The following is a 27,142-nucleotide window of genomic DNA, read 5'->3' as shown; positions in this document are numbered from 1 at the left end:
CACCAACTCAGCAGGAGGCAGGACCCAGAGCCCGGCAGAGCCTTGCTCTCAGCCCCAGGGTGGGGGCACTCAGCTCATGGCTCCCCTTGGGTTCCCCAGGGGGAAGATCTCCTGGTCAGGAGCTCGGAACTCATCCACTCGGGGGAGCTGACCCGTGTCACTCAGCCACAAGCCAAGAGCCAGCAGAGAATGTTTTTTCTCTTTGACCACCAGCTCATCTACTGTAAGAAGGTACCACAGTCACTCTTCCCTAATAGATGGGCCTGTTAAGAGCAGCTGTGGCGGGAGTGAGGCTGAGGGCTGGAAGCAGCTGCCCCCAGAAAACGAGCCGCCCAAATGCGATTCCTCTCCCCGGGGCCGTGTGTACAGGAGACCCTTCCCTGGTCAGGCTCTTTGGGCCAAAGTGGGGGGCAGGAGGCCTCTACAGAGGGAACCTAGTGCCCTAGGGACCAGAGGGTGCCCTCACAGTCTGACCGGTGCCCAGTGCTGGGAAGAGCACCCTCCTTGCAGATAAAGCCTTGTTTGGGCCTCAGCCAACTCTTCTCTCCCTGAGAAGCTCAGCTTCCCCTCCCCAACCTGGGATCTTCTGTCCCAGCGGCCTTCAGGCCTCCCTTTGCTGCTGGCTTCTACTCCCTCTTGAAAACGGGCCCATGTGGCCGAGCGGCCCTCCAGAGCGCCGGCTCTGCCTGGCCCTGGCAGACTGCTGCTTTTCTCTGCTACGCAGCGCGGGTCCTGCCTGCAGCCTGGCTCCATGGCTGCCTCCCCCGCGAGGCTATGAGTGTTCAGAGACCCCCACACCGCTGAGTAACTGTTAACTGAAACAGCGGCTCCTAGCCATGGTTTTAGCACGTGGTTGTGGCCAAGCCAGGCTTCTCATCTCTCCTGAGAGAACTTTCTGCCAGGGAGGTAGGTGATAGCCCACCAGCCCTTCCAGTCTCAGGGCAGAAAATGAGGCAGGGTCTTAGATGTGGTCAGGAGAGTGGTTTAGGCCGAGGCGCTGGGCAAGTAGGCGGGCCAGGGGCTCATGCTCTCTCTGGCAGGACCTTCTCCGCCGGGATGTGCTCTACTATAAGGGCCGAGTGGACATGGACAGCCTGCAGGTGGTGGACTTGGAGGACGGGAAGGACAAAGAGCTCCACGTGAGCATCAGGAACGCCTTCCGGTTGCGCTGTGGCCCCTCGGGCGAGAGCCACCTGCTGTGTGCCAAGAAGCCCGAGCAGAAGCAGCGCTGGCTCAAGGCCTTTGCCAGGGAGCGGGAGCAGGTGCGGCTGGACCAGGAAACAGGTGCGAGACCCCACTCGGCCTTGCTCCACGTGAGGGCCCGCCTGGCACTTTTTGCATCCCGGGTGCAGGGAAGTCGACATGATCTTGCAACTGTGAGAGGCAGGTCTCACACCAGGAAAACCTCGGGGTTTGGTGAGGCTCTGGGACATGTCGTGGTTTCGACCCTCACTGTGGGTCTGCATGCCTGAGGGTTGCTCCCCCGACTCACTCACATGCACACACTCTAGAGGGCGGGGCCTCTGCTCAGTTGGAGTGGGAGGTGGACACTGGCCTCCAGAAGCCTCCCCTACCCCACATGAGCACAGCATCCCCCCACTGCATTCCCCTCCTGTCCTTGGTCCCCTAGCCATCCCAGTACGCAGTGACCAGGTCAGTCCTTGATCTGGCCAAGAGCCTCCCCTAGAGTGCCAAGAAAGGACAGTAGCCACCAACGGGTCAGGCTAAGTCATGGGGGAGGGCAAGGGAGGCGCCCAGAGAAGCTCCTCAGAGCATCTCCTCTGCCTGGGTGGACAAAGCCGGCCAGTGAGGCAGGTGGGTGAGTCCCTGAGGCCTGCTGGGCCCCCAGGCACTGTGGGCAGGGCAGGGCACACACAAATTGTGCTGGTGCCAGAACAACAGGACCATGGGCAGGGGAGATGGGAAGGCAGTTGCGTTCTCACCGGAAAGCGGGTGTCTCATTTGTGGCCCCCTCCCAGGCTTCTCCATTACCCAGCTGCAGAGGAAGCAGGCCATGCTGAACGCCAGCAAGCAGCAAGCCATCGGGAAGCCCAAAGGTAAGCGGGTGATGGCCCACAGCAGGGCTGGCACCCGGGTCGTCGGAGGTGCCCACTGCCCTTTACAGGTGGGTGTTCCCACAAGCTGGTTGTGAGGGCCCACTGCGGAGGAGGCCTGCAGTGCCGGTGCCTGGTGGATGTTCCCGCTCACCACCCCCGCAGGCCCCCCAAGCAGCACCATCAGTGCCAGTGTGCTTTCCCAGGCAGGACTGCTTCCTGGCAGCCAGCCTAGCCAAGGAGCAGACAGCCCATTCCGACAGACATCACCATGAGGGTAGCTGCACGCCCCACACCTTCCAGCCCCCCCTGGTTACACCCCCTGCAGGCCACGGAGGGCAGCCCAGGACCTTGGATGTGGACAACCCCAGGGGAAGCAAAAGGGGACGTCTGAGGCAGCCTGGGGCTGGCCCATTCCACCCCTACAGCCTCTGTCCTGTACCACCTAACTCCTGAGGCATTTCTGACCCCGACTCTTCCCCTGCCAGCCCTTGGCCGACCCTACTACCTGGCACGTCAGAAGCATCCGGCCCTCCCCACCAGCCTGCCTCAGCAACAGGTCCTGGTGCTGGCAGAGCCCAAGCGAAAGCCATCCACCTTCTGGCACAGCATCAGCCGGCTGGCACCCTTCCGCAAGTGAGCCCGTGCCCCACCAGTGGCACCATCTGGACCTGCCTTGCCGGTGGGCCTCCAGCTCTTCCTACCCGAGGCTCACCGCATCTGGCCCTCTGTCTGTTCTGCAAGTTAGCAGGGCTGAGTGTGGGATCCGCTCAGTGCCCACCTTCTGTTTCCTCCCCACTACTGGGGTGCTGAACAAGTTGGCTGGAGAGGCAGGCCCCTGGCACGTGAACCTCCCACACCCTCCAGGCCTGTGCAGGGCTTCATGGGAGCCACAGCTCAGAACCACCCAACAGGCCAGTGCGTGTGAGGATGGCCGCTTTGGACCCTCTTTGCACATCTAATCATCCCTCCTGCTCCTGTTTTCTCTGGGCAGGAGACCGCCTCTGCCTTCAGTCACCTGCAGAGCCAGGCTGTGTACCTCTCTGCCCTCCTGCTCTCTCCACAGGCCCCCAGCTGGTGGGCAGGAACCAGGGATTCTGGGCACAAAAACATCTGGCCTGGAGCCCACCTGTTACTTCCTCCCAGTCCCTCTGTAGACACTCCTGGCTGCTGGACACCCTCTCTTCACTTGTGATGTGTTTGTTTATAATGGAAAGAAAACAGGACCATAGTCAACTGAAAAATTCTGTCAGGATTTGTAACCAGCCCACCTGCAGCTGTGGGATGATTCCATAACCTGGTTCCAGTTTGGACTTTGTTGTTAAATTCCAACAATAGAGAATTGTCAGTGACACAGAAAGACTGCCTTACCCTGAGTGAGTGTGAGAAGCCATGAGAACTGAATTCTGTGGCCCAGCACCCAGGGCTGACCCACCCAGAGGCTGGTGGGCACGGAGGTTGGAAGGAAGCCCGCACCCCGTGGAGGAAGGGCACTGAAGAGGGTGGCCAGGGCCTGGCACGGGGCAGAGCACAGAGCCGCCCCTGCGACCCGTGGGAATTCAGCAGCATGTACAGTCACTCTTGCACTATACCTTCTCCAAGCAGAAACCACATTTAATTTCATAAAGAAACCTGTGAAAAATAACCTGGCTGCCAGCCCTTGTTTTCTGTTGGTGTCTATCCATTTTCTCCTCCCCTTCCGGTTACCTTTCCACCTCAAGCCTTTCTTTAGACTAAAGGAATAAGCCAGGCCACCAAGGCTTTGGTGGAAAGCAGCTCAGTGTTCAGAGGCTCAGGGAAACTAGGAGCTCTCTCAGCACCTCTGTCCCCAGCTGCTTCTAGAGTCTCTGTTGAGCTGAACTTATCAGCAATGTGAGTTTGGAGGACAGGCAGTCTGTACTCTTTTTGGGTCTGAGCTTCCCCTTCGGCGAAATGGGGAAGGATGTGTCTTCTTTCCAGGAGGACTGAGGCCACAGGACCAGGAGAGGGTGGCTTCCCTCCCCTTCCCCACAACCCGCCGCTCTCACACTTGTACACACTGCTGAGGTCACCGGGGCTGAGCCGGAAACCCCTGGATTTTCTAAGGTGAGAGACGCTACACCACCTCCCCCAGGCCAAGCCACCTGGAGGCAAAACCTATAGGGAAAAAGCATGAAAATCACAATATGCAACACAAGTCAAATCTTTATTGAAAACTGCAGTATTAATACATAACAATTTACAATAGACGTGCTTTTAAGAATTTTAAATCTGAGCTCATCTACTCATCAGATTGCATAAAAAATTAAAATAGTAAGAATTTACACATAATGGAATTGGCTCAGGATGGACGTTCCACTCCTTTGTATCGATTGACACCTTAGTTCAATGCAAAGGCGGGGGGTGTCTTTAACACTGGAAGACAATGCTGAGTTAAGGTTTTAAAAAGTACTAAGAGAATGGTCTAAAAAAACAGTATTCAAAAATCATTAAAAAAAAATCCAAACAACCGTTTCCTCGTCAGTAACAATGGCTCCCTTGGGGCTCTCTTGAGTGGCCACCAGAGCAGCCCCCCGGGAACACAGGAGAGCTGGCCTTCTACTAACCACTGGTCTGCACGAGGACCTGCAGGAAACCACCAGGGCTCAAGAGGCCAAGGTGAGACCCTCATCATCCCTCAACACCTGCGTCCTGAAAGCACAGCCTTTCAGTGCTCACCGCAGGCTCCCTGCGCGTTGGTGCCAGGCTCTCCCGTCTCTGTCCCAAGTGCCTGGAGGCTGGTCCTGGGGATTCAAATAAGATTACACCAGAGGTCTGCTGTTCTTCAAGTCAATAGGGTAGGAAAAGAGACAAATCCTCTGAAACATCAACTCTGCAACTTTCTACCTGAAAAGATCAGACCCTCCTCTGCAGCATGTCATCTGCAGGCTCCTTTCAGAAAGCTCAGGCTGAGTATTAAACAGCTCAGGAGAAAAAAAACATGCCAACATTTGAAACGTGGTCGAGAGGGAGTCATGCAGGCCGCCCTTCCCCTATGCCAACCACTCCGCTGTAAAGACACACCCCTCCTTAGAAAGCACCAAAAGAAGAACCAGAAGCTGTCCCGCACCTCAAGCCCCACACCCTCAAGCCTGCCCTTGCATGGCCAGAGGGCGTCAGACAGGTGTCCTGTCCTGCCTGGGAGATGCCCAGGCTGGCAAGAACTGGGGCACCCAGCTGTTAGCTGCCAGATAGGGAGAAGGTGGCCCAACGGGTCAGAGTGATACTGTTTCCATATGTCTACCAAGTTCAGGTGAAGAAGTCTGGGTCTCCTTCTTAAACAGCAGGCCCCAACATGGATGCATCCAGCGTCAGCTATGCTATCACCACCCTCTGGCAGGACAGCACTGTGGGACGTGCACACCTCGAGCCCCCAGATCCTCTTCCTGTGTGTGAAGTGCCAACGCCAGTGGAGGGACAGGCACTGCGAGCGCGGCCCGGGAGGGGGCCGCACATTGACCAGGTTCCCAGCCCGAGGCTCAGGACTGCCCTTGGCTCCTACAAACACTACATTTGCATAGCACTCAAGAAACAGAGTCACGTAATATAAGTGGGAGGCCTAGTAACCAAACCAACAAAAATGTTCAGAGAAGACTGAACACAGAGACATAAAAGATCCCGAAGCGCCTCTGTGCTTGTTACCATGAGTGGCCCTGGCCCTGACGTTGGCTGCACTCCTCAGAGATAGCAGCAAGCTGATGGGACCATCACTCATCGGAAAACGTTCAGTCACCTGGCCCAAACAAGAGAAACATATCTCCTAAACCTTAGAGGAGAGCTGTAGAACAAAATTAAAAAAAAACACCCATCATGGTATCTGTTTACAGAATTAATTCCTTTTCTCACCTGTCTCAATTTCTAAAATAACTGTAATTTAGCTGAAAGACTCTCAAATTAAGAATGTCACATACGAAAGATGCAAAACTGCTCTGAATATTCTACTATTGTGCTTAGGATATCAAATTATGTATAACAGAAGCTCTATTCCTTAATTTTACTGGAACTAAATGCTGCTAAAATTACAACATATGATAGTTTTGTTACTATTCATTATGTCCAGATTCTCACCTGCTAGACCCGCTCTACCTTTCATATTTGATAACTGATGCCCTGATAGTTTCAAAACTGAAAAGATTTCCACACATAGGTATTCCATAATGCAGAAGTATTTGATGAAGTTTCCCAGCTCAACCTCACAAAAGTAAGATTTTTTAGAAATTAAAGGGGGCATAGTATTTGTAAGTTGATGTAAATGGGGAGAAAACACAACCCACTTTTTTCTCTTAAAAACACCATTTAATTCAGTGCTCATAAAAACACTCACCCTGTGTGTGTGCGTCTCAGACAATCCTGAAGAAACAGTCATAACTTCCTCCTGAATTCAAATGACTCTAACCCTTTCAGGCAGTCTGTGTGTGTGTGTGTGTGTGTCAGAGAGAGAAAGACTGGGGCTTTTAAAGAGTTATACAAACTCACTTACTACACTAAACTGGGGAAACCTACTTCTCTGCTACTGGATCAGTTCTGCCCCGGAACCATTAGAACATTACCAGCCACCCACTGAAGAGAGAGAAGAACCAACAAAGAGTTGACGGGGACACTGTGTGCCTGGGGCAAACAACTGCGACACACACAGACACACACGGACACACAGACAGACATACACACACACACATGGACACACATACACAGACACACACACACACACAGACAGAGGTGGGTTAAGTGCTCTCCAATTTAAAGTACTTATCAGTAGACATACTATGTTACAGACAGTAGAAATAAATCTTCCGTTTACAGTGATCCATGCAAAAATATTCCTAAACTTTTTATAAAATAAAATGTGAAAAAGAAAGTTATGACGAATACTTACTATAGAAAATATGGTTACCAAATCAGTTGTCCCACTCACCAACCAGGGCTGAATGCCATTCCAGTGCCAGAGCCCTGACCAGCTGCCAGAGCTGTAAGATCAGTTAGGGTCCCCTCCCCAGCCAAGGCCCACAGCACTCAAAATGACGACAGGCTGGAGCAGGGGCACCCCCACCCCCGACAGGCTGAAGGGCAGCAAACCCTCACCACCCCCACCCCTCTGACTCCATCTGAGGACAGACAGACACACACAACCATCGATACAGGTTGGGCACATTTAAGCAAAAAAAAAAAAAAAAATCCTCTTGGCTTCTTATGTACAATATTTCGAGTTTTAAACACAAAATCCTTTCTGTAATACCAGGCAAACACATTTCGATGCTGCCTGGCCCTCTGCTGTCCACACTTGCTTTGTGCCAAGTCTCCTCAGCCACAAGGAGATGGTCGAAGGGGCCACAGACGACAGGCCAGTCACTCCCCTCACACTCCCATCTCCACAATCCCCTCCGAATGGTCTCAGGACAAGTCCCCATCAAGTGGGGGGGGGGGGCGGCTAAGGACAGCCACAGCCCTGCCTCTCTATAAGAAACCATCAGTATCAAAGCTTTGTTCCCGTTTAATAGTTCTTAAATGTACAGCTTTCTTCGTAACACACAGCTGGTATCTTTGCCCTTTCTTGTGGGAGGGAGAATAGCAATTCCTACGTATGTTTTCAGGTGACTAAAACATTTCTCAGGGGGAAAAAAAATAGGTATGACTTTTCCTAAGCTAAATAAAGGGGAGGGCAATACCTCCTCCAATTGTGGCTGTTTCTCTTCCATCCCAGGAAAATAATTTAAGTTCTACATAGGACTTTTCCAATAAAGATATAGAAAACATCGTATCCCTCTGTAAGTGATTTGTAACAAAAATTTAGATAGCATTTACAGAAAACTGTTTTGCTGTTATATCACCTAACTGTACTGGCACCCTACTCTAATCTTTCATGGTAATCCCTAAGAACATCCACATCACACAGACCCCACAAGCCTAAATGGAAAGAAAGCCATTAATCTGACTGCACCCCAAGCAGTGCTGGGCCTCCCCATACTCTCCCTGTGCCTGCAATTCTCTCTCACTGTGGTCAGTGTGAAAGGAACAGATGGCTGGAAGGTCGAAGTCTATGTATCCAACTGGCAACCTACATCAACCCCAAAAGGCTGAAGAATCATCGAAGAGATCTCAGATGCTCTATGAGGAAATTCACTTTAACACTTATAACTTTAAGACTTTGCATACATTACAACAGTGCATTAGTGATACAAGTTGTAAAATACTTTTCCATTCCTTTGGATTTTGCATATGATGGTTCTGCATCAGTCACTGCAGGTAGATTGAGCAAGCTTTGTTTTTGTGTGTTTTTTTTTTAACATGCATTCAACTAGATATGATTCAGAATAGATTAATACTCCCTTTTATCATTACAGTTAGCTAAAAAGTTGCCTGACAGCCCACCAAACAGGATTTGCTGTAAGATGAACCCAAAGAGTCAGCTGGAGACTGAGGGCGCTGGGACCTGCTAGGCTGGCTGCAGTAGTGTTTAGCTAAGTGTCGAGAGCATTACGAAGAAAGTCCTGGTTGGAGGCAGAAGGCCTGCAGCACCAGCTGTGGAACCTCCATGATGTGACTGCACAGCTCCATCCACAAACCTGAGGGAGGGGAGAAAGATGGGCACATAGTCACACACAGCTCCTCTGGCTCCACTGCTCGGAAAAGGAGCCATTTCAACTGGAGAAGGACAAGAAAGGGCAACAGCAAAAGAGGTGACTGTGCCTGGTTTCTGAGAACTTCCAATTACAACTGGAACCCTACTTCCTACGGGAAGCGGGCAGGAGACTAGAGCACGGCCCAGGTGAGGAGCACAGTGCAGGGGTGCACAGCAAGGACTCAAATGGTTTCCTCTTCCTCCCTTTCTTTGTAGAGTCCCAGTAAAGACAGAAAGTTAAACGTGGCACTGCCTTTGTACCATCAGGTATCATTTTCCTTGTCACTGTTTAAATTGTCATAGATCTCCCATTCTCCACTTTAAAAGAATGCACTTTAGTCACAAAGCTAGGCCTGGGCTGCACTGGTCACTTACGTTTGCAGGGTGATCACCACTGAGGGGGCACATAGCTGTAGGTGGGCGTTCCTGGGGCCCGATACGTGGGCACAGTGACAGGGTGGGGAGCAACAGGAGTTGGGGAGTGGGCAGTCAGCAGGGTACCTAGAGGGAAGAGCAAGCATCTCAGTGGAGGGCAGCACTCCCGATGCCCCAGTACCTCCAACAAAGAAAGCTCCTGCCCGACCCTCATGGCAAGGAGAGAGGCTGAGAGGAAGAGGGATGGCTGTGGCCCACAGTGCTCTCAGAACCCCTGAGTATATGCAAGCCAAGTCTGTATAAACACAGCAGGCTCACAGTGATGGCATGTCTGTAGAAGCCTTTGTGCTTCCCCTTCTTACAAATATACTGAATTACTTCTGCAGGTGAGATGACAAAAACAAAACAAAAATGTTATTTAGTCTTAAAAAGGAAGGAGATTTGTCACATCCTGCAATATGGATGAACCTTGAGAACATTATGCTCGGTGAAATAAACCAGTCACAAAAGACAAACACTGCCTGAGTCCACGTACATGAGGTCCCTGCTGCTGCTGCCGCTAAGTCACTTCAGTCGTGTCCAACTCTGTGCGACCCCATAGACGGAAGCCCACCAGGCTCCCCCGTCCCTGGGATTCTCCAGGCAAGAACACTGGAGTGGGTTGCCATTTCCTTCTCCAATGCATGAAAGTGAAAAGTGAAAGTGAAGTCGCTCAGTCATGTCCGACTCTTCGCGACCCCATGGACTGCAGCCTACCAGGCTCCTCTGTCCATGGGATTTTCCAGGCAAGAGTACTGGAGTGGGGTGCCATCGCCTTCTCCAACATGGGTCCCTAGTGGAGTCAAATGGATGGTATGGAAAGGAGTGGTGGTTGCCAGGGTCCGGAACAGAGGGAAGGGAGAGGTTTTATACAGAGCTTCAGTTCTCCAAGATGAAACGCTCCAGAGATGTGACACAACAGTGTGGTAACACCAGTGATCTCTATACTTGGAAATGGTTAAGATGGTGATAACTAACTGGGAAGAAAGGAGATTCCCAACTGTGCGAGCTTCTAAGTACCTTATACTAAGCTTATTTTCCCTATAATAGGAAATTCAGCAGCCATCTGTGTCCACTTAGAGCCAAGCACCACCTCAAACCTCACAGTCTCACCTGGCCCCCTGCGACCTGCATGCACCCACACCAGGGCCTGCCAACCCCTCCCTCCATGTGCCTCAAACGCTGAGTTTTTATCTGTGCCAGACTCTCTTTTGCCTCTGCGGTAAGTGTGGGAAAACCAGATAAAATCAGAGACTCTGAGCAGAAACACACATGCTATCCCGAACCACCATCCTCTCTGACATTTCCCTTATGCTGAAGTAAAGTCTACAGAACAGAGAGGAAACAATGTATTTCTTTGAAAGTCACAGCCGTGGGCAATCCAGTGCAAGGTGTGTACCTGGCCCCCTGCACAGATAGCTTACATTCCCACAGGAGCTGACCTCACTCCTAGATATTTAACCCAGCCCTCAAACGCTCCAAGGTTCCCCAGAGACAGGCCGGTCCAAGCCACAGGTCTCTCCTCTCTGTGGTTTATTTTCCTGACCTAGAAGCAGCCCTGGGAAATAGTCTACGTGTATGCCAAAGGATTTGGATAAACAGCTCTCAGGTCTGTGAACACAAGACTGGCTTTCTGCAGTTCATGAGAACATCCCCATTAAGACAAGCTGGCCTGTGCTGGTAGCCCACACTAAAGGGAAGGACCAGAGGGTCAGCCCCCCAGATCACAGAATATCCCCCGTTCTGCTCAAGCTTTAACATGCTCACCCCAGGGATCTGGCCACTCCTTGTCCCTGTAGCCAGGTAACTCAGTTCATCAGATTTGGAGAGGGCTACCCAGTTATGTCTATGGAAAAGGTACTTGGCTCATGGTTCTAAACCGCACACTCCAACTCAATTGAAGGAGAAGGGAAAAGAAAGGAGAGGAAGCAAAGAAAGAGATAACATGCCATTCCTCCCAAAGGATCAGATGTCCTTTCACACAACTCTAGCAATGAAAAGTCAAAGCCAAGGGTCAGAGTTCTGGTGAAGTCTCCCTTCCCCCAGCCCTCAGGCCATCGCAGAGGAGGCACCCGTGGCCAAGGACTCACCCGCCGACATGGCCATAGTGGTGCCCGCCACCATGCCCATGGTGAGCCCGTTGCCTCTCGGCGGAGGGACGGGAGCAGGGTACACCGTGGCCGGCACGCCGTTGGGCTGCACCACCGTGGTGTGGTGGATGACGTGCGGCGGTGCTGCATACAGGGGCTGGGTGTAGTATGCGCCTTGCTGGGGAAAGAAGAGACACAAATGCAGCAGGGGCCTGCGCACCGGCTCGGAGCCCCAAGGAGCCGACCCGCCCCCAGTGCCCAGGAGCCCCCTCGCGACGCCCACGGCGCACCCAGGCCTACCTGTGCATACGCGCTCTGCTGGGGGTAGGCGCTTCGCACGGGGAACACAGCAGCCTGGTAAGGGCTGGGGGAGGAGGAGTACGGCGGCACCGCCCCGCTGGTGGGGGAGCAGGACACTTTGTAAGGAGTGCCAGGAGTGTAACCTGAAACAAAGAAGCCCAAAACCTCAATTCACACCCACACACGACCAGACCCAGGGAGGGAGCGAGCGTGCAGCAAGGAACAGGTGGTATTCCAGCCCCAACCACAGTAGCATCTGACGCCCAACAACCTGGGGGGTCGGGTGGAGGCAGGGGAGAACATCCTACTGAGTATATATTCACACAGAGCAGGAAAGAAACGCCCTTCTTGTCGGAATGTGTGTTAGCATGCCGTTCCTGGAGCACAATTTGGCCTTAAAAGTATGTGTGTCTTTTAGGCCCACTGTCACGTCCAGAAATCTGTTTGAAGAAATAAGCCCACGAAAAGACGCGCAGCACAGCTAGTCCTTGTTACTGCTGGTGTTTAGTTGCTAAGCCATGTCCGACTCTCTGCGGCCCCACGGACTGCAGCCTGCCAGGCTTCTCTGCCCACAGAATTTCCCAGGCAAGTACACTGGAGTGGGTTGCCATGCCCTTCTCCAGGGGACCTTCCCAACTCATGGATGGAACCCATGTTCGAGCCACCTGAGAAGCTCTATAACCACAACTGTCATTGTTATTCAATTGCTAGGTTGTGTCAGACTCTGAGACCCCATGGACTGTAGCCGGCGAGGCACCTCTGTCCAGGGAAACGCAAATCAAAACCACAATGAGGTACTGCCTCACACTTGTGAGAATGGCTATTAATAAATTAAGAACACAAATAGCAAATGTTGGTGAAGATGTGGAGGAAAGGGAATCCTTGTACATAGTTGGTAAGAATGAAAACTGGTGTAGCCACTAGGAAAACAGTATGGAAGTGTCTTAAAAAACTAAAAATAGAACTACCAAATAAACCAACAATTTCACTCCTGGGTATTGTGCCAAAGAAAATGAAAACACTAATTTGAAAAGATACATGGGTCGCAATTTTCATAGCACAATTATTTACAACTGTCAAGATATGAAAGCAACCTAAGTGTCCATCAACAGATGAAGATGTAGTAAATGAACACACACACATATGCAGGCACACAAGGAAGTATTACTCAACCACTAAAAAAAGGATAAAATTTTGCCGTTTGCAACAGCACGGATGGACTTGGAGGGTATTATGTTTAATGAAATAAGACAGAAAGACAAACTGCATGATATCACTTATATGTGGAATCTTAAAAAATACAAACTAGTGAATATAACTGATGAAACCAGACTCACAGATACAGAACCACTGGTTCACTGGAGAGGAAAGGGAGGAGGGGACAACATGGCAGAAGGGGATTTCAGAGGCATAAACTATTATGTATAAAACAACCCACAAGCAAACACACAGGGAGTATAGCCAACATTTTACAGTAACTAGAAATGGAACATAACCTGTAAAAATGGTGAAATAATTTTCAATTAAAAGAGAAACAAGCATAGATTTAAACAAAGTCTCAATGGTAAGCATGCTCATCCCCAGTGTTGTTAATTGAAGCAAAAAAAAAGGAAAAACTTGTCAAACAGTAGGGTTATGGTAAAGACTCCTGGGTCTAAGGTAGCAGTTGAACACATACACTTGCCTTTGTCCCCACCCAAAACTACAATACAGCAAATTAATAAAAAGACATAAGCCACGAAGATAAGAAGGGAACGAAAGACATTTTGGAACCTAAAAATCTTAGAACCTTAAAGAAGAACAAATGGAAAATGACTTAGCAAACTCAAAAAAGCTACACTTTTAGCCAGCAGTGAAGAGGGTCAAGCAGCAGCCTGACAACAGAAAAGCCCCCTCCCCAAGACCTAGATCCCCTGGAGGAGGGCATGGCAACCCACTCCAGTATTCCTGCCTGGAGAATCCCCATGGACAGAGGAGTCAGGTGGGCTACAGTCCACAGGGTTGCAAAGAGTCAGACACAACTGAGCGACTGAGCACAACACACACAAGACCTAGAAACTGCCAGCACCTGTTTCCAGGAAGTGATGAAGGACCACAATCTGGAAGAGTGGTTGAGAATCTATCTGGTAAGCTGCAAGCCTCCTGGCTCCCCTTACTAACTCCCCATCCCAACAGAGAACAGTTTATCTCCAGGGAAGTTAAGAAAGGGTCCCTGAGCTTTTACATTCACAGCAACTTTATTCATACAGACTAAGCCCAACAAAGCTAGTGGAGGTGACGGAATTCCAGTTGAGTTATTTCAAATCCTAAAAGATGATGCTGTGAAAGTGCTACACTCAATATGCCAGCAAATTTGGGAAACTCGGCAGTGGCCAAAGGACTGGAAAAGGTCAGTTTTCATTCCAATCCCAAAGAAAGGCGATGCCAAAGAATGCTCAAACTACCGCACAGTTGCACTCATCTCGCACGCTAGTAAAGTCATGCTCAAAATTCTCCAAGCCAGGCTTCAGCAATATGTGAACCGTGAACTTTGAGATGTTCAAGCTGGTTTTAGAAAAGGCAGAGGAACCAGAGATGAAATTGCCAGCATTCGCTGGATCATCAAAAAAGCAAGAGTTCCAGGAAAAAAATCTACTTCTGCTTTATTGACTACGCCAAAGCCTTTGACTGTGTAGATCACAACAAACTGTGGAAAATTCTTAAAAGAGATGGGAATACCAGACCACCTTACCTGCGTCCTGAGAAATCTGTATGCAGGTCAAGAAGCAACAGTTAGAACTGGACATGGAACAACAGAATGGTTCTAAATCGGGAAAGGAGTATGTCAAGGCTATATATTGTCACCCTGCTTATTTAACTTATATGCAGAGGACATCATGAGGAACGCTGGGCTGGATGAAACACAAGCTGGAATCAAGATTACCAGGAGAAATACCAATAACCTCAGATATGCAGTTGACACCACCCTTTTGGAAGAAAGCAAAGAAGAACTAAAGAGCCTCTTGATGAAAGTGAAAGAGGAGAGTGAAAAAGTTGGCTTAAAACTCAACATTCAGAAAACTAAGATCAAGGCATCTGGTCCCATCACTTCATGGGAAATAGGTGGGGAAACAATGGAAACAGTAAAAGGCTTTATTTTGGGGGGCTCCAAAATCACTGCGATGGTGACTGCAGCCATGAAATTAAAAGATGCTTGCTCCTTGGAAGAAAAGTTATGACCAACCTAGACAGCATATTAAAAAGCAGAGACATTACTTTGCCATCAAAGGTCCGTCTGGCAAAGCTATGGTTTTTCCAGTAGTCACGTATGGATGTGAGAGTTGGACTATAAGGAAAGCTGAGCACTGAAGAACTGATGCTTTTTGAAGTGTGGTGCTGGAGAAGCCTCTTGAGAGTCCCTTGGACTGCAAGAAGATCCAACCAGTCCATCCTAAAGGAAATCAGCCCTGAATATTCATTGGAAGGACTTGATGCTGAAGCTGAAGCTCCACTACTTTGGCCACCTGATGCAAAGAACTGACTCATTGGAAATGACCCTGATGCTGGAAAAGATTGATGGCAGGAGGAGAAGGGGACGACAGAGGATGAGATGGTTGGATGGCATCACTGACTCAATGGACATGAATTTGAGCAAGCTCTGGGGGTTGGTGATGGACAGGGAAGCCTGGCGTGCTGCAGTCCATGGGTCACAAAGAGTCGGACACGACCGAGCTACTAAACTGAACTGAAGCCCATCAGCAAACTGTGGTACAACCAAACAACGAAATACTACTCAACAACCAAAAGGGTACACATATTAAGTACATGGGATAGATCTCAAAAAAAGAAAATATGCAAAAGAAGTCAGACACAGTAACACATGACATGAAACTCCAAGAAAGACCAACATAATCTACACAGAAAACCAACTAGAAGCACCCAGTGGTCAGAGGGCATGAGGGCACCTTTCATGGGAACAAAGTCACTCAACTGCAGTGGTGTCACACATCTGTATACAACCTGTATACGTGTCTAAACACACCAAACTGTGCACTTTTAAGGATGGCGCATCTGCAAATTATAACTCAATAAAAGTGCTTTCAAAAAAGTCTGAGAAACCATTTCTCATTCACTAAAATATAGCCACTGTTTTGTTCCACTACCTTCTGCTATTTTTCAGGCAACTTCATAATTCCATTTTCCCAAAGCCTTTTATCTTTCTCAACAAAGAACTGCCCCAGGTACCTTTTACAGTCTTTCAGGGAACTGAAATTTTTTCAAGTAAGAGAATTTTGTAAAGATCAAAATAAATGGAAATCCAAAGGTGTAATGCCTGGTGAATACAGCAGATGAACCAGCACCTTCCCAGTCAAGCTGGAACCATTTGTGCCTGGTCATCAGAGAAACATGGTCTTGCATTATCCTGATGGAACATTATGAATTTTCTGTTGCCTAATTCTGGACACTTTTTGTCAAGTGCTGCTTTCAGTTGGTCTAACTGGGAGCAGTACTGGTTGGAATTGTTTGGTTTTCCAAAAGGAGTCCGTAACAGAGGACTCCCTTCCAATCCCGCCATACACACAGCATCACTTCTTCGGATGAAGACCAGCCTCTGGTACATGGCCGGCGATGGTTCATTTCACTGGCCGCAGTCCCCTCCGTTCCACATTATTGTACAGTACCCACTTTTTATCGCCCGTCACAATTGTTTTTAAAACAAAAGACGGAATGTTTCATTATGTTTAAGTAGAGAATCACATGTGGAAATACAGTCAAGAGGTTTTTATCTTGTGTGGGACCCAAACGTCAAAGAGATGAGCGTAACCAAGCTGGTGCAAATGATTGTCAGTGCTTGCTTCAGACATGCTGGCTGTCTCCTGAGTAGTACAATGTTCACTTTCTCAATGTCTCAACTTGACTGCTATCAACTTCAACTGTTAAACCCAGCCGTGGAGCACCGTCCAGCAAGAAATCACCCTGAAATCTCACAAACGACTTCTGACACATTCGATCAGTCACGGCACCTTTTCCATATACTGCACAAGTCTTTTCTTGCACTTCAGTTGAGTTTTTACCTTTCTCAAAATAATGAAGCATGATATGCCAAAAATGTTGTTTTCTACCATCCTGAATAATAAAATGGCTACAGAAAAATTCACCAATTTTGACAAGCTTCTTAAAAAATGTATGCTGATATGATACATTGATATATGATATATATACATATATCAATACATATGATACATTGATATATGATATATATACATGATATATGATAGCTGTCACAATACAATCTAACAAAAATGTTTTGAATGACGTTAAAAACAACTAAGTGCTCCTAGACCTTACCTTATGGCAGGGCTGGGGGGGGTGCTTTTTGGCTAACCCAGTATTTTGAAATTCACTAAATATGATGTAAGAACAATGCCAAAATGTGAAGACACCAAACTTTAATACCAATTCTGGACTAAAAGAGAGTAGAATAAACAGACTTTCAGGATTTGGAAACGCAATTCTAAAGATAAGCAGTTAAGGCCCTCTCTCTAGCTGCTCATCTATCAGTATTTAAGAGAGAAAAGGAAAGTGATGGTTTCACAGGTGTAGACATGTAAAAACCCATCACACTGAAGCTTTAAATGCACTGACGCTCCCAGAAAGATGGCTCAATAACAGCTCCTCATCAGAGAAGGAAACGAGACACTGTGCCTGATGGACACATTCGTGACCAGTCACAGTGATGGAAGCACTGTATCAGGGCAGAGTGGCTACTCCTCACCAACACCAGAGGCCACATTCAGGGCCAACAGGGCCCATCAGAGAAGGTCCAGCCCTCCTGACAGGGTGCCGCCTTCAGGGGAAAGCACAGGGAAAGAGAACACCACCACAGCAGCACTGACACAGTCCTTGCAGACAAAAGCAGGGGCAGGCGGCCTCGAGAATGGAAGGCTGTGAACGAAGGCAGAGTAGTGTCTGGACAGCCTCCTCTTCCCAGAGCTACCCTCTCCTGCCCATTTCTCAAAACCAAGCAGCAGCGACATCCTCGAGTTAACAACTCACAGAACACTGCTAAACGTGGTCCCAAGGGCCTGAATTAAGAGACCCTCACAGGAGTCACTAAACCTACGTCTGACCAAAAGGGTATCAGTTTTTTATAAAAATGTCAGACAATCAAAACAGTCACAGAACTGCATACTTTGAGAACAAGTGCTAAGACTTCAAACTTGAAAATCACATTCAGAACCTCTGGGGCTAGCGAGTTTTCATATGTTGAAAAGAACCAGCAAGGCCCGCCTTGGTCACTATACAATGAAAAAATATCCATGACACAGACGTAACAACTGGGAATATAAATACTGGCTGCAGTATTTGATACTACTCAAGGATCACTGCTGTTTTTAGGGTGTGGTAAATGGCAACCCACTCCAGTATTCTCGCCTAGAGAATCCCGTGGACAGAGGAGCCTGGTGGGCTGCAGTCTATGGGGTTGCACAGAGTTGGACATGACTGAAACGACTTAGCAGCAGCAGATACATATTTTAAATTCATCATTTAAAGGTAATATCGTAAAACTGATCAATATGACATCTTGAGATTGGCTTCAAACAACACAGGGGAAACTGATGGGAATGCAGATGGAAAAAAAAACACCTAGACGCTATTAACTAAGGCCAGGGCATGGGCAGGTGGGCCCCACACTGTTGTGTACTTGGGTATAATGTAACTGCTGAAGTGAGGGTGCGTGTAAGCTGACATCACACTGCTGTGTACTTATGTATTTTTGTATTAGAAATTTTTCACAATAAAAGGTTTTTCAAAGTGTTTTACAAAGGTGAAGTAAACTTATGGATTAAAACAGACAAGACAAAATGAATTCAACTTTTTAAACAAATTCAACATGTAAATTTTGAATAGATCTTGTTTCCAATTTTTTTTTTTTTTTTAATTTTTGGGACAACTGGGCAAATTTAAATATGAGCTATCAAATAACTGAGAGACTTACAGGTTCTAAGTATGATAACTACTGTGGTCATGCAGTGGGATGTCTTCACTATGGTAAGGGCCATACTGAAGGACAAAAGCCTGACAGACTGTAACTCTGGTCTGGTTCGGAACACACTCTCTCACACGGCAGATGAAGCACACATGGCACAATGCTAACTGGTGGGTCTCAGTGCTGGACGTCACGGACTCACTATACTGCTCACTCAGTCAGTCGGTGTATTTGAAAACGCTGTGCACGAAAACAAAGTGAAAAATATAACGCCTTCAGATTGCGGCACACAGTTGAGAGAGGATCTAAGAAAACGTCCCAGGAAACAGCAGTCATGCAGGAGCTAAAGGGACAAGGAAGGGAGCAGCAGAGGTCCACCACTACGAAGAAATGAACACAAAAGGTTGCTGAGCCTGTAAGAAGGCCAGGACTTAGGACGGCACGGTCTTCAGCAATCTGATCTGAAAAATAACCTGATCTGATTAGCTACAAAAGCAAATAAAGGTAAAATATGCCAAAGGTCAATACATACACCAACGTTCTACAAAAGGCATAGCTCTACAGGATAAACTATTTCATACACAGACTAGAAAACGGAGAAACTGTCTAAGAAAGTGAAAACACACAAGCAACACGTCCATGACCTGAAAGAAAAATTAGGAGAAAAGAGCCTCTAAGGAAACTATTCATACTGAATAGTCAAAGTTCAATATTCCTAATAAGAAAGTCCATGACCATTTTGTCACTATTCTAACTTCAGCAAGAACCTGAAGCTTGGACTGAAGAGAAAAAGGAAACTGTCCACCTAAAGAAGCCTCAAGGACACAGTATAAGGCACAGTTAGGAAGAAGACCTAAGTACACACCCCTCCAGAGTCTGAGCCCTCTGACTCAGAAGCACTCTTTCGCCCCACCACACCCACGGAAAAAGGTGAAGTCCTTCACTTACCACCAACCTAAGATGTCAAGGTTTTTAAGAGAGGCTAGAGGCCTACTGGGGCAGAGGTCCATCCAGCTGGCCTGAGGTCTCTTAATCACCTGAAGTGTCCTTTTTAACACCTACCTCATATGTACATTTTACTGAAGATAAAAAAAATGACTAATGATGTACTTAAAATGTGCACATCTTATATGTGTATATTTCACCTAAAATCAAAACCTAAAAGAACTGTAGACAAATACAAACAATATGCACGCTGAAATAAATGGGGGAAAATGTATCAACGTCCACAGCTTACTTCAAAACACATGAAAAAAAGGCACACTTCAGCATGGACGGAGTAAAATGTTTAATTTTAAAAGCTGATTTTAAAGTTTAACTGTAGAACCCTGACAGTCCATGTATTGATGTTCACGGAGTTTTTTCCAGCTTCTCTGTATATTGGAAAAAGAGTCACCCACTATTTCTACTAATTATAACAACAATTTCTAATATATATATTATCCTACTGCTTATTCTTACAACTATGAACTATGTCCTAAACTTAGAAATGGATTTTGGCTTTTTATATGGGCACAAATATTACATCACTTTCTATCCAACACTGAAGACAAATCAATTTCAAGGGATGCAAACATGTCTCCCAGTCAATTAAAAACCAAATGTGTGTAGATACATTCCTTTTTCTTTTATATAGCACTAGATTCACTATGTCACAACAAACAACCTCAATAGGAGTCTTACAAACTTAAAATTAAAAAATACAAATAAATACATATACATCTCATAATATCAAAAACAGACAAAGCCTTTGTGAAATAATTTTTAGATGTGCCAATGATTCATAATACAAAACCAAATACATTCATTGCTTGGCCTTTTCAAAAACAGTAACAGCTTTCCACATGCTCCTTCCCTAGAGATCATTCATGAGGATGCCACACAGACAGCACAGTAATCACTGCCTTGCCCCTCCTCACTCTCGGGAAACACACACTACCACGGGCTGACTTCTCTGGGCAGAACTCAGGCACAGACAGGGCCACAGCTCTCCGACTGCGAACTCTGAGGGGCAGAAGATTTTTACCTGGAAACAGATCATTTTGCCCCCAGAGTACTGCATACCACACAGATTTCATATAATAACTTTCCAAGTATAAGACATTTACTTAGGAAATATGGAAGTTCAGAAACATATAGAACATGTGAAGAGGAAAAACCTGCACCAAACACAGCATCACGAATTTCAGAACCCGGAGACAGAGCACCAAAGATAAGCCCAGCTCAGCCAACCAAGCATCAGAAAGATACTGGGTCTTCCTGGGGGTCCAGTGGTTCAGAATCCACCTGCTGATGCAGGGGACAGGGGTTCAATCCCTGGTCCAAAGATCCCACATGCAGAGCAACTAAGCCTATGCACCACAACCACCGAACCCGGGCCCAGTGCCCGTGCGCTGCAGCTGCTGAAGCCACAGCCTGCAGCCTGCGCTCCACAGGAGCAGCCGCCGGAACGCGGGCCCTCTGCGCCACCATGAGGAGCAGCCCCACTCGCTGCGACTAGAGAGGCCCGTGCGCACCAACAAAGAGCTAGTGCAGCCAGTAAACACACAAGTTTTTAAAGAGATAACGACGTCCTCAACGGCAACAGCAAAATTGGCAAGTAATTCTAAGGATAAATAACTGTTAGCCTAGAATTCTATATCCAGACAAAGTAACCATGAACTGTTAGTGCAGAATAAATCGTCTTCAGACATGAAAAATCTCAAAACCATGATTTTCCAATATTCTCTTGAGAGATTACTGAACAAAGATCCTCCACTGACACCAAGGAATAAACTAAAAAAGCAGACAAAGAATCCAGCGGAAGGGAAGTGGCCCGAACTCCCCGGGATGATGGAGGAGAAAGACCCAGGGTAAGCCCCAGAGGACAAGCAGCCAAGGCCGTAAGATGAGAGGTTTCAAAGCGACATCACAAGAGGGGAAATCACAAACCCCTCACCCGGCCCGAAGAGCTGAGAAGAGGGCGGAAGCTGAGGGGGTAATCAACTATGGAGTTACAGAAATCTAATAAAGGACACCAGGCCCAGGGAAGAAAAAAGTAACTGCAGAAGAGATAGCCACACGTTCGCAGCAGTGAGCAGCACTGACATGGCCACAGGAGCAGAGAGAGGATGGGCACGACTCTCCAGCTGCAGGGCACAGGCTCTAGGGCGCTTGGGCTTCGGGAGTCACAACACGCGGGCTCAGGAGTTACTGCCCCCAGGCTCCAGAGCACAGGCCTGGCTGCTTCACAGCACGTGGGTGTTCCCAGATCAGGGATCGAACCCATGTTCTCCTGCACTGGCATGTGGATTCTTCACCAATGAGTCACCAGGGAAGCCCTGTCTATTTTAAATACAGCAATGTGTACATGCCCGTCCCAAACTCCTTAACTATCCCTTCCCCACATCAACCATAAGTTCAAAGTGACGCTTAATTTTTAAAAAATCTGGGATCTTACTTCAAGGTCATAATTCTGAGTTTAAAAACAAAAAAAAGCAGCATATCATAAAGCATTTTCACTTATCTAATATCCCTCTCAAACAAACAGTAAGACCAGTTAAACATGGAAATAAACCAACAGTTTAATCAAACCATTCCTTTACTAGATAGATCTGCACTTACACATAACTCTTTGCATAATGATTTCAGTTTTAAGCTTCTTTCTATTATACTGTCAAACTGTCCTCCAAACATGTTTCCCTAATTTATCCACCAACAAGCCAAGTATGGAAGCAATCACAGAAGCCTCTGCATCACTCTTAGCAATGTTTTCATCTTGTAAAAAGACATTGCCAATGTAATATCTAAATCACCTCTTACACAGAGCTTACTACAAAAAACTGAATGTTTTCTTGATGATCAATGCAAATATGATGTTAGTTACAGATACTGCTGGCTGTAAATGGGAGTATAAAAGAATCCTGAATGTGTGCCTGAGTATGCCTTGGGAGTACAATTGCGTGCTTGCTGCTAGAATCGTCAAATAACAGCTGAGGAGATATAATGATTCATTAAATAAATGCCAAAAATGAAACGTCTTTCCCAGGAGTGACAGTGTCAGGATTTGCGCCACATCTTGCTAACACAACAGCCTGAACTGTTTCCAATACATTGTTCCGATTCCAAAAACGGACATTCGTCTCCGGATGCACATGCAGTCAGCCTACTATGCTTGTTCATGAGAATGCAATCTCCAGATTCTGAGTAATGGAATCTTTCAGCAAAAGACATGACATCTCATCGTTAAGGTTCTCTAAACCCTCCCTATGTCACACTTGTAAGAACTAAGACATAAACAGTGTTAGGGCTGCAAAAGTGCTTTAAAGGCCACATACACATACACACTCCATATACTACACATCAGCTTTGTCTGAAAATCTGGTGGTGAGAGAACCAGAAGATTGAGAGAGCAGCAGAAATGGAGAAAATTTTTAATTTTTTTACTTAATTTTGACTTAATCAAGAGATAAGAAAAAAGGCCCACTAAAAAAGTAAATTTAAAAATTCAAGCTATAAAAATACTGAGAGGATCTCAGAAAAAGGGACACAGCTGTAGCCCAGACTCCAGTCAGGTGTCTAAAAGTACTCACCAGGACACTGGTGGGACTGTCAAAGTACCATTTATTTCTTTTGCAAATTTTACATACATCTTTATTCCCAGCATCTCCTAACAATCTGAAGATCTGGCAATGCTGGGCCAGCAGTGTGGCAGACAACCATCCAGCACTCAGCAGGGGACACCCATTCAAACAAGGCAGGTCCTCCGGGCAGCCACCATGCCCATCACACCCACTACTTCCCGCTGCATGCCCCAGCTTCTGGGTGAGAGAAACAGCTTGAGAGCAGTCTTGGAAAGAGGCAAGAAAGGACCCAGTTCCCTACAAGAAAGAAGAGGAATGGCAGCTGTTCTACAGGTTGGCAAGAGGAGAAAGCTATCAGAGAGCAGTACCCGCCCTCTACACACCAAACCTCCTCCTCAGGAGGAGCAGCAAAGCAGCTTGACCAGCCGCAAATAAACCTGAGGCTCTTTTTGTAAAAGAGCAAGAAAAAACTGGAAGCTTTTAGTACATTTTTACATTAACTTGTACCACAGAGAAAATGAGTACAAGTGAGCTAACTGCAGAATTCTAGACAATGACATTTTCTGGAGGTCTGCAGCATGATCACATATAGTAGAGAGACTAGTACTTATGCAAAACATAACTTCAACTCATTCCTACCGCCATATAGAAAAATTAGCCTAAAATGGGTCATACATCTAAAAGTAAAATCTTAAACTGTAAAACTTCTAGAAGAAAACTGTTGTGATGCTGGGTTAGGCAAAGACGTCTTAGAAATGATACCAAAATCATGATCCATAAAAGAACAACTGAACTTCATTAAATTTTAAACCTCCTGCTCTTTTAAAGACGATGCTGATGCTAATGCATATATATGGAATTTAGAAAGATGCAAATGATAACCCTGTATACGAGACAGCAAAAGAGACACAGACGTATACAACAGCCTTTGGGACTCTGTGGGAGAGGGTGAGGGTGGGATGGTTTGGGAGAATGGCATTGAAACATGTATATTATCATATGTGAAACAAATTGCCAGTTCAGGGTCGATGCATATTACAGGATGCTCGGGGATGGTATGAGGGGATGACCCATAGGGAGGATAAGCGGAGGAGGGAGGTGGGAGGGGGGTTCAGGAGGGGGAACTCATGTACACCCGGGGCGGATTCAGGTCAATGTATGGCAAAACCAACCAATATAATATTGTAAAATAATTAGCCTCCAATAAAAATTAAAAAAAAAAAGACGATGTTGAGACTGAAAAGAGTCACAGACTATGAAAAAATATTTGAAAATCATGTATCTGATAAAGAACTCTCAAACACAATAATAAGAAAACAAACTTAAAAACAGACAGGCAGAAAAAGATGTACAAAGTTAACCAAAGTCAAATGTCAAACAGGCACATGAAACAAGTTTTAACATTATTAGTCATTAGATAAGTTCAAGTTCAGTTCAGTTCAGTCACTCAGTCGTGTCCCACTCTTTGCGACCCCATGAATCACAGCACGCCAGGCCTCCCTGTCCATCACCAAATCCCGGAGTTCATCCAAACTCATGTCCATTGAGTCGGTGATGCCATCCAGCCATCTCATTCTCTGTCATCCCCTTCTCCTCCCGCCCCCAATCCCTCCCAGCATCAGAGTCTTTTCCAGTGAGTCAACTCTTCGCATGAGGTGGCCAAAGGATTGGAGTTTCAGGTTTAGCATCAGTCCTTGCAATGAACACCCAGGATTGATCTCCTTTAGAATGGACTGGTTGGATCTCCTTGCAGTCCAAGGAACTCTCAAGAGTCTTCTCCAACACCACAGTTCAAAAGCATCAATTCTTCAACGCTTAGCTTTCTTCACAGTCCAACTCTCATATCCATACATGACCACTGGAAAAACCATAGCCTTCACTAGATGGATCTTGGTTGGCAAAGTAATGTCTCTGCTTTTTAATATGCTACCTAGGTTGGTCATAATTTTCCTTCCAAGGAGTAAGCGTCATTTAATTTCATGGCTGCAATCAGCATCTACAGTGATTTTGGAGCCCCCAAAAATGTCTGACACTGTTTCCCCATCTATTTCCCATGAAGTGATGGGACCAGATGCCATGATATTAGTTTTCTGAATGGTGAGCTACCAGACCACCTGACCTGCCTCTTGAGAGACCTGTATGCAGGTCAGGAATCAACAGTTAGAACTGGACATGGAACAACAGACTGGTTCCAAATAGGAAAAGGAGTACGTCAAGGTTGTATATTGTCACCCTGCTTATTTAACTTATATGCAGAGTACATCATGAGGAACGCTGGGCTGGAAAAAGCACGAGTTGGAACCAAGATTGCTGGGAGAAATATCAATAACCTCAGATATGCAGATGACACCACCCTTATGGCAGAAAGCAAAGAAGAACTAAAAAGCCTCTTGATGAAAGTGAAAGAGGAGAATGGAAAAGTTGGCTTGAAGCTCAACATTCAGAAAACTAAGATCATATATCACCACATATTCACTAGCATGTTTAAAATTAAAAAGAATGACTACTAAGTATTGGCAAAGATATAAAGGAATTTGAACTTTCCTCCACTGCTGGCAGTGTCACAACCCCTTTGGAAGATAGTTCGCCAGTTTCTTACAAAGTTAAACGTATACCTACCTGCCTGAAGTATTTATTAAGAGAAACGAAAGTGTATGTTCATATAAAGAATGTACACAAATATTCAGATCAGTTCATTTGTGACAGCCCCAAATTGCAAACAAGCCAAATGTTCATCAACTGGTGAACGAATAAGCAATTAGTGGCATTTCTGTACAGTGGAACAATAATAAGACATGAACTACTAAGCTAAACTACAGCATGGATGTCACACATTGTGCTGCATGAAAGCCAGAGCCTCCAAAATACAGTTTATATGACTCACTCATACAAAAGTCTAGATTAACTACAAGCAATCTGCAGTGAGGAAAAACAGATGAGCTACTTCCTGGAGCCCAGGCAAGGTCACGAATGGGCAGGAGAAAACTTCTGGGGACGGGGAATGAGTGAACACGTGAAACTGAAAGGATGCCACGCATCATATAGAATACCCTTCAAATATACGTAGTTTACTGAGAGGCAGTCACACCTTCAGACAGCTGTGTTTAGAAAGTTAAAGAAGATAAGATGTCTTACAGAAGGAGATGGTAGTACCATTTAGCCGTTAAAAGAATCCAGTGAGTAGTAACAAGTTTCATCCCAGGGAAGGGATGTTCCCTTACAAATCCCAAAAGATGGCACGAAGTAGCAGGTATTCTAGTCCAGGTGTAAGAGAAAGAGTGTGAATAAAAGCCACGCAAAAACAAAAGAAAAGTATTTTTTTGGAAAGAATAGGTCAATGTGGCAAAGACCTAGGAATTTTAAGCTGGAGACTCTAGGCTTCACTGGGTGTTAAGAGTCACAGGAAGTCATACTGCAAGCATTACTCTGGTTTAAGGCCAAGGAACGTGACGTCAAGGAGAGACACCTCGGAAGCAAGAAGACCAAGGCAAGAAGGTGTCTTTCTGGGCGTGAGCTACAAGGCGAACAAAGGCAGTAAGGACGGGACTGGAGCGGGAGACATGGCCAGAGGGAGGGAGAATCTTACGGTTATCAAACCGAGAACTCAGGACAAGGACACTGCTGCTGTCTCTTCTGTCAAGTTAACCATGTGAGGCTATGGGTTCCGAGGGACAGACACACCTCAGCAGACTCCTGAGGCTGAGCCTCTGGGTCAGAGTGTGGGCCACCACAGTTACAGCAGAATCGCAAAGTCCAGTCTGGGTGAATAAAGCCTGGAATAAGCCAACACCAAAATGAAGGCTCACAGAGGAAAGTCCCATTTAAGAAAAACTATCTTTACAAGGTCCAGACTCAAACAAATTCCACTTTCAACTGTACTACTGATTTCTAAATTCTGAAAATATTCTTATGGACCTTACAGAGAAAATAAGACCTTCTTTTAAAACTAATCAAAGTGCTAAAGTACTAGAGAGAGATCAGTTATCTCTAAAAATGTTAGCAACATGGAAATTCTAACCGTTAACATGTCAAGATGATCTTTAGTTTCTAGTAATCAACACTATTTCATAAATACATACAAAGTCTGGCATAAATAGTTACTAGTACCAAGCTATGAC

General features: G+C 46.7%; 2 protein-coding genes across 4 annotated transcripts in view; one reads left to right on the top strand and one right to left on the bottom strand.

Moving 5' to 3' along the window:
• Positions 1-3,699, top strand: part of ARHGEF4 (Rho guanine nucleotide exchange factor 4) — a 118,758-nt gene extending 115,059 nt beyond the window's left edge. The window contains exons 8-11 of the mRNA XM_055398127.2: positions 100-231; positions 1,041-1,284; positions 1,980-2,057; positions 2,543-3,699. Of these exons, the coding sequence (XP_055254102.2) occupies positions 100-231; positions 1,041-1,284; positions 1,980-2,057; positions 2,543-2,694 (606 nt within the window). The 3' untranslated portion in view covers positions 2,695-3,699. The remainder of the gene's footprint in view (positions 1-99; positions 232-1,040; positions 1,285-1,979; positions 2,058-2,542) is intronic.
• Positions 3,700-4,220: 521 nt separating this feature from the next.
• Positions 4,221-27,142, bottom strand: part of FAM168B (family with sequence similarity 168 member B) — a 40,753-nt gene continuing 17,831 nt past the window's right edge. For 2 of the 3 annotated variants that reach the window (XM_055398133.2, XM_088831102.1), the window contains exons 4-7: positions 11,493-11,635; positions 11,193-11,370; positions 9,064-9,189; positions 4,221-8,632 (exon numbers count right to left, since the gene is read on the bottom strand). In XM_055398133.2, the coding sequence (XP_055254108.1) occupies positions 9,077-9,189; positions 11,193-11,370; positions 11,493-11,635 (434 nt within the window). In that variant the 3' untranslated portion in view covers positions 4,221-8,632; positions 9,064-9,076. The remainder of the gene's footprint in view (positions 8,633-9,063; positions 9,190-11,192; positions 11,371-11,492; positions 11,636-27,142) is intronic. The other variant, XM_055398134.2, reaches the window with a different exon arrangement.

This window comes from Moschus berezovskii, chromosome 2 (genome assembly GCF_049115385.1).
Source record: "Moschus berezovskii isolate FMDL1 chromosome 2, NW_MosBer_1.0, whole genome shotgun sequence".
NCBI classification, from domain to species: Eukaryota; Metazoa; Chordata; class Mammalia; order Artiodactyla; family Moschidae; genus Moschus; species Moschus berezovskii.
Note: the sequence above shows the minus strand (reverse complement) of the source record. Positions and strands in the feature narration are given on the sequence as shown.